This window comes from Malus sylvestris, chromosome 3 (assembly GCF_916048215.2).
Source record: "Malus sylvestris chromosome 3, drMalSylv7.2, whole genome shotgun sequence".
Taxonomy (NCBI): domain Eukaryota; kingdom Viridiplantae; phylum Streptophyta; class Magnoliopsida; order Rosales; family Rosaceae; genus Malus; species Malus sylvestris.
In genome coordinates, this window is record NC_062262.1 from 27,026,753 (window position 1) to 27,039,176 (window position 12,424).

At 41.3% G+C, this 12,424-nt stretch overlaps 1 protein-coding gene across 1 annotated transcript; it reads left to right on the plus strand.

The window, feature by feature from the left end:
- Positions 1 to 9,133: 9,133 nt before the first annotated feature.
- On the plus strand, positions 9,134 to 10,639 carry LOC126615665 (uncharacterized). The gene is made up of 2 exons (XM_050283530.1): positions 9,134 to 10,035; positions 10,359 to 10,639. The coding sequence occupies exons 1-2, from the start codon at positions 9,678 to 9,680 to the stop codon at positions 10,400 to 10,402; spliced, it is 402 nt and encodes a 133-aa protein (XP_050139487.1). The 5' UTR covers positions 9,134 to 9,677; the 3' UTR covers positions 10,403 to 10,639.
- The last annotated feature ends 1,785 nt before the right edge of the window (positions 10,640 to 12,424 follow it).

Below are 12,424 nucleotides of genomic sequence, written 5' to 3' on the forward strand. Positions count from 1 at the left end.
GCCTGAAAGATAAGGACTTTACTTATATGGAGAGATGGAACAATATGTAAATGGCAAGGTTGCTGGAAATGTATATGACAGAGGAAAGTGAATGACTAATATTGCAAATTGCTTGTAAATTAAATGACTGGAAATGAGTTGTACATAAAGACTACAAAGGAGATCGATACTACCGGATGAGGAGCAGAGCTATTAACCTAGACAAAAGATGGCTTTTGTGAAGGCTGATCTTGAAAAGGATTGAGGTTGAGGGCTGACTACAACTTCGTATGCAAATCTGGCTTAAGCAGAGTTTGTGTATTTGTTTGTTTGATTGGTTGAGTGTCCATAATCCTTGTGCTTTTGCTCCTTTATATAGAGATCTAAAAAGAGCCCTTTGCTGAGAACATTGCACTTGCTCCAAAGAAGCTTGGCCAGATTGCATGTGAAATAATATTTAAAAAGGGAAGTTTGTATCTCCATCACATGCTTTCACGACATGTCTCCACCACTTTCAATAAACTAACATTTAAAAGAAGCAAGGTGGCTTCTTTCACATGTTTTCTGCAAGAATGTATGTATGCTGCCTTCCAATCCACTTGAAAGCATGCATTTGTCTTGATTAAACAAATCTCTTGGCAAACCTCCACCACCCAAATAATAAGGAAAAACAATATTATAATATCAAACTCTTCCACTTGCAACCAAACATCTCTCCAAGTTTAATGTTTTGTCTCATTATCCTCCAAATGTCATATTTTACCCAAATGGCTTAAATAAGTAAAATGGTGCACATTTTAGGTGCAAACAGGTGGCAAGTAAGTTAAATTTACCTTCCCAAGTGAATTAGTTATTGCTTTCGTTCTCTCATTGTCTTCCAAAAATATAGACTAGATGAAAATCCTAACATACAATACTTTCAGATATTTTGGGCTATTCCTATGACTCATATGGAGGCTAACATATTTCCAGAGCCATCCAAGATTGATCCGAATAGGTTTGGGAACCAAGCATCAACTCCACCTTACAGCGTTGCTCCATTTGGAAGAGGACCTCAGAAAATGTCCGGGATATGAGCGCAATCCATTATATGGTGACTCAGTTCACATGGAAGCTATGTGCAGATAACAACTTCAGTAGAGATCCCACGCTAGTACCTACTCAAGGACTACCTATAAAAATCATCCCAAGGAGAGCTTGTTAACTATTAAGATGTTTTTGTAAGTTTGATATACGTTGTCGGCCCATTCTCTTACAGATTAAGATTTTGGACCATGTGGTTATCCGATGGTGTTATCAAACTTAAATATTTATAATGCTTGTTTAGAATATTGCTTGTTTTGAAAGCAGGAATTAGATGGATGGATTCAAATGAAAACTCATAAACCATCCTCACGCGTGCAACAAGTGTAGCCAGTTTTTACTCCGATTTAAATCGTTGAGTTGTAGGAAACAGAGAGAAAACCTCTTCACTTCGAAACTGAGACAAATCTGAACTGCATAAAAAATTCTTTGTTACTTTCTGCATAACGCTGTTAAATCTTCCTACAATCTTCTTCAAATCACTTTTAACTTACTGGTATTAGTCCGTTTGTGCACCGGAGGCATGTGGAACTTGTGTCGATGTGGTCAGTTGTTTAGGGATACCAGCTTCATAATCTCACGGACATTTAAATGTAGAAACTGGCTCTGTCAAAGATTAGCAGATGTGATATATTCTCCTTTGAGCAATTTCTCATGAATTCAAGTAATACCTTGCTTGTTTATTTAACCCAGTTGCACTCTGCTTGTTTGGAAACAGGAATATGTAGATGGATGTGAGGCTTTATTTCAGTGGGGAACTCATTTGGTGGTTAGGATTGAATTGGAGTGTATAATTCACCGTATGCAGTGTATGGATTAGCCGTGAAGGAAACTTCTTTTCCACCTCAGTAGGACTGGAAGCAGTCATTTTGGCCATACTCTCTAGGGAATCAACCATCTCGGTTAAACCTAGATTGTAAAAACTATCATTTTACATTAGACTAAACTCGCCCTTCGACTTGTGCTTGCCAATTGACTTTCTCACTTACTGTCCGTTGTAGGTTGTTCTGTAGCATTAATATTTGGAATCTTGAAAGTTTCACCAAATGTAGCCCTTTGCCACCACGTGCTAACTTCTGTCACGTCCAGTCTTTGTCAATAACAACAAAGCCTTGTTCCATTAAGTGGAGTCGGCTGTATGAGTCATAGAATGCAACTGTACTCGTTTTTGCACCAAGTCTTCGGTTAGTTCCAAGTACTTCAAGTCTTTTTTTATCTCCAAGGATTCCATCTCAATTCTTAACTCCGGGCCTTATACCTAAAAAAACATGAAATCATTAAGGGCATCAATATGATGGTGACCAAATATCCAATAATCAAGAAAATCTAATTTGTCTCATACATCTGTTTTTTAGTGTGATGGCAAAGATTGTGTCTTCATGCATTTGGGGTTGAATCATCAAACCAATCTCTTGACTAGCCGGACGGACATTGCCATGAACTGACGTTTTTGCCGTCTTGCATATGTTATGGATCATCAAATCAATGTCTAGAGAACTTAGGCAAACTCACGGTTCAAAAAATCCAAATCTTTCAAAAATTAAAATGTTCTCCAATGTATGACATACACCAGATGAATGAAAAGATGGATCTGTGGCTAGAGACGGATCCACAGAAAGACCACGGTGGTCCCATGACTCTTCGAAGGCCAGAAAAATACCTATGAAGGTCCTCCGGGAACTCTCCAAATGTTTCAACAGGGAAACCGACCTACACCTACGTTATATATGAGCTACGTCCAGGCAGTTTGTTTATTTTGTTAAATGATATATAGTTGTCCAATCAAACTTCTAGTGTATGAAGCATCCATGGAGGAGACGTGAAGTTACATAAGCTTTCCCGCAAAGAAGAAGACCCATGCTAAAACTCATTTTTTCTTGATTCTAAGACGCAGTTTCTTGCTTCATCTTACTAACTTAAAATGAAATGAACCGTCTCACATGTCATATGACCCTCAATAAATATGGGCTAGCATTCCAAATAGACTTAAAGAGTGGTGAAGCCCTATAAGTTGGTCTTTTATTCAGACAAGCTAGAGAGTTATGAAACTGGTATCCCTAAAGACTGGTGAAGTCCTATAAGTTTGTTTACTTGTTTTGTCTATCCAACACTTGTGTTAGAGTTGTGTACTCTAATTTTCCCCAACAATTGGAATCCAAGCGGTAAGATCAAGGACCGTCTCTAGTGAAGCTTCCAAGAATCGTGAGAAGTTTAGTACTTCGCAAGATTGTTGGTTAATCTTGTTCGGCTTATCGAAGTTCTGCCGACATGATGTCTGACCTTCAAGTTATTGGAGCAATTAAGAAGCTGAACAACAAAAATTACAACACGTGTATGGAGTCTTACCCACAAGGCCAAGATCTTTAGGAGATCGTCAGCTGTAATGAAGTTACACATCCAAAAGAAGACGCTAGTAGCGCTCTGCTAAAGTGGAAGATCAAGGCAGGGAATGCCATGTTCGCCCTAAAAACCACAGTCAAAGAGGACATGTTTGAGCACATAACGAAAGCCAAAACACCAAAAGAAGCGTGGACATCTTTGCCACACTCTTTTCAAAGAGGAACGATACAAAACTGCAGCTTCTCAAGAATGAGCTGTTATCTGTGGCCCAAATGGACATGACAATTGCCCAATAATTCCACAAGGTAAAGTCTATTTGCCATGAAATTTTTGAGTTAGATCCTAGTGCTGCCATTGTAGAATCCAGGATAAAAAGAATAATTATCCATGGGTTGAGGTCCAAATATCGAGGTTTCATTACGGATGTACAAGGATGGCCGACCCAACCATTACTTGTTGAGATTAATAATTTGCTTGTCGATCAAGAAGCTTTGGCAAAGCAAATGGGAGGGGTCTCGTTAAGAGGTGAGGAGGAAGCGCTCTACACTAATAAAAGTAAAGGCAGCTTTAAGCAGCATGCTGGTGAAGTATCTAAAAGAAATGGTGACAAGGCGAAAGGTCATCAAGGAGGAAGGAGTTCTCAGCAATGAGGAGCTCCAAAATATCACAGCAACCGTGGTGAGTCCCAACACAATAAAAGGTTTGAAGGCAAATGTTACAATTGTGGAAAGAAAGGCCACATGGCAAAGAACTACTGGTTCAAAAAGCCTGTAGAGAGTAACATCCCTAGCTCAAAAGAGAAAAATGAAGATGATTGGGACGTCTTTGCGTCTCTAGCCCTGGAGGAAGAGTGGGACGCTGAAGCATCCGTTGCTATGGAGAAGCAAGAGTCAATTCTCACAGCAACAAGTCCGGAGTCGATTGACTACCAAAATGATTGGATCATGGATTCAGGCTGCTCAAACCACATGACAGGTGATGAGAAAAAGTTACAAAGTATGACTGAGACAAGGGAAGCCATTTGGTGGTGACGACCAATCACTCGAGGCTACTGATTGCTCACATCGGTAAGACAAAAATTATGCCCCGATACAACACGAACCATGTGCTGCTTCAAGAGGCCTACCGTGTTCTAGGTATGAAGAAAAATCTGCTTTCAGTGCCACAACTGACGTCATTAGGAAATTATGCCTTGTTTGGTCCACGAGATGTGAAGGTGTATTTACACCTCAAGATCTTAAGGACGCCAACAATGAAGGGACGGCGACTGCAGTCAGTCTATGTAATGTCAGGAGAAACTGCATACGTAGACAAGACAAAGAAGAACGAGATAACTGATTTATGGCACATGAGATTGGGTCACGTTAGTTATCACAAGCTAAATGTGATGATGATGAAGGCAATGCTTAAGAGGCTACCTCAACTTGACGTGAGAACATACGCAGTTTGTGCATGATGCCAATATGGTAAAGCACATCAACTACCATATGAAGAGTCAAAGTTTAAAGCAAAAGAATTGTTAGAGTTGGTTCATTCCGATGTGTTCGAGCTCGTCAAGCAACCACGTCGATAAGTGGGATGCGGTACATGGTGATGTTTATTGATGACTTCTCCAGGTATGTATGGGTTTTCTTTATGAAAGAGAAATCTGAAACATTTTCAAAATTTAAAGAGTTTAAAGAAACAGTCGAAGGAGAAGTGGGAAAGAATATATGTTGCCTACGCACGGATAATGAAGGAGAATATACCTCGAATGAGTTTTCCTAGTATCTATGATAATGTAGAATACGTCACCAGTTCACATGTGCTAACACATCACAACAGAATGGCTTAACAGAAAGAAAGAGCCGACATCTTGCATAGATATGTCGAAGTATGCTCCATGCTAAGAATGTAACAGAAAGGTTTTGGGGCGAAGCTATGAGAACTGCAACTCATGTGATCAATAGGCTTCCTCAACCAAGGTTAGAATTTGTCTCACCTTTGGAGCAACTGTGGGATATGAAACCTACAGTTAGTTACTTTCGAGTATTTGGCTGTGTGCTACGTTTTTGTTCCAAGTCATTTATGCAGTAAGTTTGACAAGAAGGCAATAAGATGTATCTTTGTGGGATACGACGGCTAAAGAAAATGGTGGAAATATTATGATCCTACAACTGGAAGATGTTACACATCGCGAGATGTGGTGTTTGATGACGTATCTTCTTGGTGGTCCTCAGAAAAGGAGGCGTTACCTTATTCAAGAGAAATTGAAGATAAGTTGCAGCAAAAGATAGGGGAGCAGACAGTTCGAATCCAATCGAGACTAGATGAGTCTGAGGATTCACTTAATGGTGATGATGTTGAGCAACCAGTACCTCAAAACCCTTGGCAAACTGGCGTGTATCAACAACCAGGAGAAGATGGACCTAGTGAAGTAGAAGTATCAACTCCACAATCACAACTCAAGAGGTCAACAAGAATATGGAAGCCAAATCCCAAATACGTCAACACAACAATAGAAAAAGAAGTAGTTGAACCCGAGTGGCTCAAAGCTGGGAGAAAAGATCACTATGCTATAGAAAAATCAAACTTAGAATCTAGTGTCAAAGCCAAGAGAGATGAAGCATCGACACAACGTGGAGAAAGAATGAGCTAGTGTTGAGAGAAAATGTTAGAAATACAACACCAGCCCAAAGAATACAGTCTAGCCCACGATGAAAAACCAAAGGAAAAGGCATGCATATGCTAGAAATTCTAGCATGAGTATGTCGGTGGGATGCATGCATATTAGCAAGCTAGAAAGGACTAGCTATTGTAACAAATGTGTGGTCATAAGCAAAAGCCCATGTCGGTGGGCTGTTTCTATAAATAACTAGACGATTAGTATTTATGTAAAGCCCATGTCGGTGGGGCAATAGGATAGTCGGCAAGCCCACAAATGAAGTAAGAAAGAGTAAGAATCTAGAGAGAGCTAAGTAAGAAAGTGTGAAGCTTTGTAAGTGAGAGTGGTCTTGTAAAGAGTCTGAGTGATCTAGCGTTTGTCTCTAGTAGTGAAACAGTGTCATAACTTCTAAAGTGTGTCTTTGAGAGTGTGTGTTGTAATATTAATTTTGTGTGTGTAATACAAGTAATTTGTTTATTTGTTTTGTTTCTCCAACACTGGTGTTAAAGTTGTGTACTCTAATTTTCCTCAACATACGAAACAGAGAGAAAACCTCTTCACTTCAGACCTGAGACAAATCTGAACTGCATCGAAAATTCTATGTAACTTTCTGCTAAACGCTGTTAAATCTTCCTACGATCTTCTTCAAATCACTTTAACTTACTGGTATGAGTCAGTTTGTGCACCGGAGGAATGTGGAACTTGTGTCGATGTGGTCAGTGGTTTAGGGATACCAGCTTCATAATCTCACAGACATCTAAATGTTAGAAATTGGCTCTGTCAAAGATTAGCAGATGTGATATATTCTCTCTTGAGCAGTTTCTCATGAGTTCAAGTAATACTCTGCTTGTTTATTTAGCCCAGTTGCACTCCGCTTGTTTGGAAACAGGAATATGTAGATGGATGTAAGGCTTTATTTCAGTGGGGAACTCGTTTGGTGGTTAGGATTGAATTGGAGTGTATAATTCACCGTATGCAGTGTATGGATTAGCCGTGAAGGAAACTTCTTGTCCACCTCAGTAGGATTGGAAGCAGTCCTTTTGGCCATACTCTCTAGGGAATCAACCATCTCGGTTAAACCTAAATTCTAAAAACTATTGTTTTACATTAAACTAAACTCGCCCTTCGCCTTGTGTTTGCCAATTGACTTTCTCACTTACTGTCCGTTGTAGGTTGTTCTGTAGCATTAATATTTGGAATCTCAAAAGTTTCACCAAATGTAGCCCTTTGCCACCACGTGCTAACTTCTGTCACGTCCAGTCTTTGTCAATAACAACAAAGCCTTGTTCCATTAAGTGGAGTCGGCTGTATGAGTCATAGAATGCAACTGTACTCGTTTTTGCACCAAGTCTTCGGTTAGTTCCAAGTACTTCATGTCTTTTTTTATCTCCAAGGATTCCATCTCAATTCTTAACTCCGGGCCTTATACCTAAAAAAACATGAAATCATTAAGGGCATCAATGTGATGGTGACCAAATATCCAATGACCAAGAAAATCTAATTTGTCTCATACTCTGTTTTTTACTGTGATGGCAAAGATTGTGTCTTCATGCATTTGGGGTTTATGATTCATCAAACCAATCTCTTGACTAGCCGGACGGACATTGCCATGAACTGATGTTTTTGTCGTCTTGCATTTGTTATAGATCATCAAATCAATGTCTAGAGAACTTAGACAAACTTACAGTTCGAAAACTCCAAATCCTTAGAAAATTAAAATGTTCTCCAATGTATGACATACACCAGATGAATGAAAGGTTGGATCTGAGGCTAGAGGCGTATCCATGGAGAGACCATGATGATCCCAGGACTCTTCGGAGGCCGGAAAAACACCTATGAAGGTCCTCCGGGAACTCTCCAAATGTTTCAACAAGGAAACCGACCTACACCCAGGGTTATATATGAGCTACATCCAGGCAGTTTGTTTATTTTGTTAAACGATATATAGTTGTCCAATCGAGCTTCTAGTGCATGAAGTATCCATGGAGGAGACGTGAAGTTACATAAGCTATCCCGCAAAGAAGAAGACCCATGCTAAAACTCTTTTTTTCTTGATTCTAGGATGCTGTTTCTTTTTTCATCTTACTAACTTTAAATGAAATGAACCGTCTCACATGTCATGACCCACAATAAATATGGGCTAGCATTCCAAATAGACTTAAAGACTGATGAAGCCCTATAAGTTGGTCTTTTATTTAGATAAGCTAGAGAGTTCTTAAAGTATTGTAAGAAAAACCTGTTTTATTTTCTTTCTCAATAAAGAATAGTAAAGTTATATTTTATGACCTAGCTAAAAATGACGTTTAGGTAGACTTTGTAATTTATAATGCTTTAATTATGAATGAAGAGTGTTATGTTTTAATTTCTCAATGTTATTTTATCCAATATTTTTTTAGAACCTTTTACATTAGGACCCTCGAGATCAAAATCTAAATCTGCCACTGTTTGCCGCCAAGACTCCAAAAACCAAGGGCGGCTAAAGATCCCCGATGAATACTAGAAACCAGTGCGTACTAATCAAATGTGTACCTGTTAAAGGTGCTCTACTCTGATGCTAGACAGAAGGAATATGGACAGAAGGAATATGATCATTCCTTCACAGCTCTGATACCATATGAAAGTTTGGATCCAATATATTTGAATGAATGTTCTGCTACAATTGCAGTAGAACTTATATACAAGGTTTTTACAGAGGCATGCAATAAACAAAGGACAGAAAGTGGCATCCATGCTGTCCTTGTTGAAGCAGTCAGTAACCACATGCAGTGGCCTTGCTGTCCACGTTAATAGTGCATCCACACATGCTATCCTAGCTGTGAAGGAATGATCATATTCCTTCTGTCCATATTCCTTATCAGAGCACCGATCTTGGTGACTCTGGAAGGCTCATTTTTTTTTCGCCACAAACAAAACCATTTTCTCTTCATCAAACCCAGCCCCCATGGGCGACCAGATGATACCTCATGTATCTGATCCTCTCACTCTACATCATTCAGACTCACCAAGTCTTGTTTTAGTCTCACAACTTCTCGATGGACACAACTATGGCCAATGGAGCCGCTCCATACGAATTGCTCTCAGCGCCAAAAATAAACTAGGGTTTGTTGATGGTTCAATCAAGAACCCTGCAACCACTGATGCTAAATATTCAATTTGGCAGAGATGCAACGACATGGTCTTATCTTGGATTTGGCAATCTGTACAAGGCAACATTGCTCACAGTATACTCTACTGCAAAACTGCGACAGCAGCATGGAGGGATCTTGAGGATCGATTCTCGCAAGGCAACGATTCCAGGATCTATCAAATCCGACAAGAGATTGTCGAACACCGACAAGGACAACTGTCTGTTTCAGATTATTACACAAAATTAAAGGCTCTTTGGGATGAATTAGCATCATACCATGAGCCCATTGCTTGTGGGTGCGAAGGATCCAAGGCGCATGCAGATAGGGAAGAAAAAGAGAGAGTCATGCAGTTCCTAATGGGACTGAATGAGAACTACTCCACCATACGAGGCTCTATATTGATGATGAGCCCACTCCCGGATACACGATGAGTCCATGGATTAGTTCTCCAACACGAACGCCAATTGGATGTGGTGAATCGTCGTGAACCCACTGCCCATGCAATGCAATCCAGTCGTTCAACAGCACCAAAAGGAGGCTATGGCACTCACAACCCTAGTTCACGAAAGATTTTCAAATGCAGCTACTGTGATGGAGGACATCCAGTTGAACGTTGTTTTTTTCTCATTGGCTTCCCTGAAGGACACAAATGGCACGGAAAGAATGTGCAGCCCAGAAATAGGCGTACACCTCCAGCCTCCAACAATGTTGAAACACTCCCTTTGACAACTGCTCAGATTGACGCAACCAAAGTATCCATCTCCAGCAATCAACCAACGTTCACAACCGAGGAATATCATCAACTCATGGCCCTCATTCGCAATAAGAATGGTACCAATCTGCCGCTTGCACATGCAACAGGTATCTATACGTCCAACTGCAACTCTACACAACATTCTCCGCATTCAACAACCTGTTGGATCGTAGATAGCGGAGCCACAGATCATATTTCTCACTCATCACCCATTCATAATCATAATAGACCCCAACATGATTTTGTTGGGTTACCAAATGGTGGACAGGCTGCGATTGAATCCATTGGGTCTATTAAACTATCACCCAAGATCACCCTTCATAGAGTTTTGCACGTACCACAATTTCGTGTGAACCTATTGTCTGTGAGTAAATTAACTTGGGCATTGAAATGCATTGTAATTTTCTACCCGGGTTATTGTGTTGTGCAGGACATGGCTACGAAGAAGATGATTGGCCTGGGCAAGCAGTTTAATGGCCTCTACTACCTCACTCCAACACAAAACCCTCATCTCGCCAACCATGTCAACCATACCTCGACACTGTGGCACCAACGTCTTGGGCACCCATCCTCGGCACCTCTTCACTCTTTATCCCAGACCATTCCAGAAATTATTTTTCATTCTACACATGTTTGTGATATTTGTCCCTTAGCAAAGCAAACTCGTTCATCATTTGTTTCCAGTTCAATAAAATCAATTGCACCTTTTGATTTGATCCACTGTGATATTTGGGGGCCGCACCAAACACATACATCCTCTGGAGCACGTTACTTCCTCACCATTGTAGACGACTTCACTCGATTCACATGGGTTCATCTCATGCGATTTAAATCTGACACACAAACCATAATCCACTCGTTCTTTTCTTGGGTGAAAACACAGTTTAACCGTGACATTAAAATTCTTCGTGCCGACAATGGGGGGGAATTCATCTCTCTACGATCCTTCTTAGATACTCATGGCACTCTTTTTCAACACACCTGTGCTCACACCCCTCAACAGAACGGAGTCGTTGAACGCAAACATCGTCACCTTTTAAATGTTGCCCGAGCCTTACGATTACAAGCTAACCTACCTTTAAAATTTTGGGGAGAGAGTGTACAAACTGCCTGTTACCTTATCAACCGCCTCCCAACACCTCTGTTTTCCCATCAATCTCCCTATAAACTTTTGCATGGGACACTACCTGTCTACACTCATCTCCGAGTTTTTTGGTGTTTATGCTATGCTACCAACCTCACTCCCTCACACAAATTTGATGCTCGTGCTCGTCGCTGCATTTTCCTGGGATATCCCCTTGGTCAGAAGGGCTATCGCGTTTACGACCTTGATAGCAAGCGCATCTTTACCTCTCGAGATATCATCTTCCATGAACATCTTTTCCCTCTTGCTAACTTACCACCAGAACCTGCCCACCCTACCCCGGTCTTACCTGTTCCCCATGACGACCCTACTCCTGCACCTTCAGACCCCATTCCCACTATTGATCCACCTACCTTATCACCCGCCTCATCCGCTCCGTCCCTTCCTGACGATCCTACTCCTAACATACTTCCTCCAACCCCAGACACTCCTACCTCGCCACCACCAACACCATCGTCTCCTTCGCTGCCCCTAATTCCCCTTCGTCGATCCTCCCGCATTCCACACCCCCCTGCCCACCTTCGTGACTATCAGACCCATCATGCTGCTTTGCTTCAGTCCAGCGCCATCTCTTCCACCATGTCCGGCACCCGATATCCTCTTCACAGGTATGTTTCTTATGCTCGCCTCTCTCATGCTCATCGTTCCTTTGTTCACAATGTCTCTCACTTAGTTGAACCAGCCTCCTATGAGCAGGCACGCCATGACCCTCACTGGCTTGCAGCTATGCATTCTGAGCTTGACGCACTTGAAGCCAATCACACCTGGACTTTGGTTCCTTTACCCCTCCACCAACGCCCCATTGGATGTAAATGGGTCTTCAAAATCAAGTATCATTCCGACGGTACCATCGAACGCTACAAGGCTCGCCTCGTTGCCAAAGGGTTCACGCAGCGCGAAGGTATTGATTACAAAGAGACGTTCGCCCCCGTTGCTAAGCTCATTACTGTCCGCTGTCTCTTAACCATTGCTGCTGTTCGCAGCTGGTCTCTTCACCAAATGGATGTCCAAAACGCTTTCCTTCACGGTGCACTCCATGAGGAAGTATATATGTTACCCCCTCCTGGTTATCGTCGACAGGGGGAGACTATGGTTTGTCGACTTCACAAGTCATTATACGGACTCAAGCAGGCATCTCGCAGCTGGTTCCAACGTTTTTCATCAACCATTCAAGAAGTTGGCTTTCAACAGTCTCATGCAGACTACTCATTATTCACTAAAGTTTGTGGACACTCCATTACTGTAGTATTGCTCTACGTTGACGACATGATCATTGCAGGAAATAATGAGGAAGCTATCAGTCAACTCAAGCAATTTCTTAGTGGATGTTTTCGAATTAAAGACCTCGGACC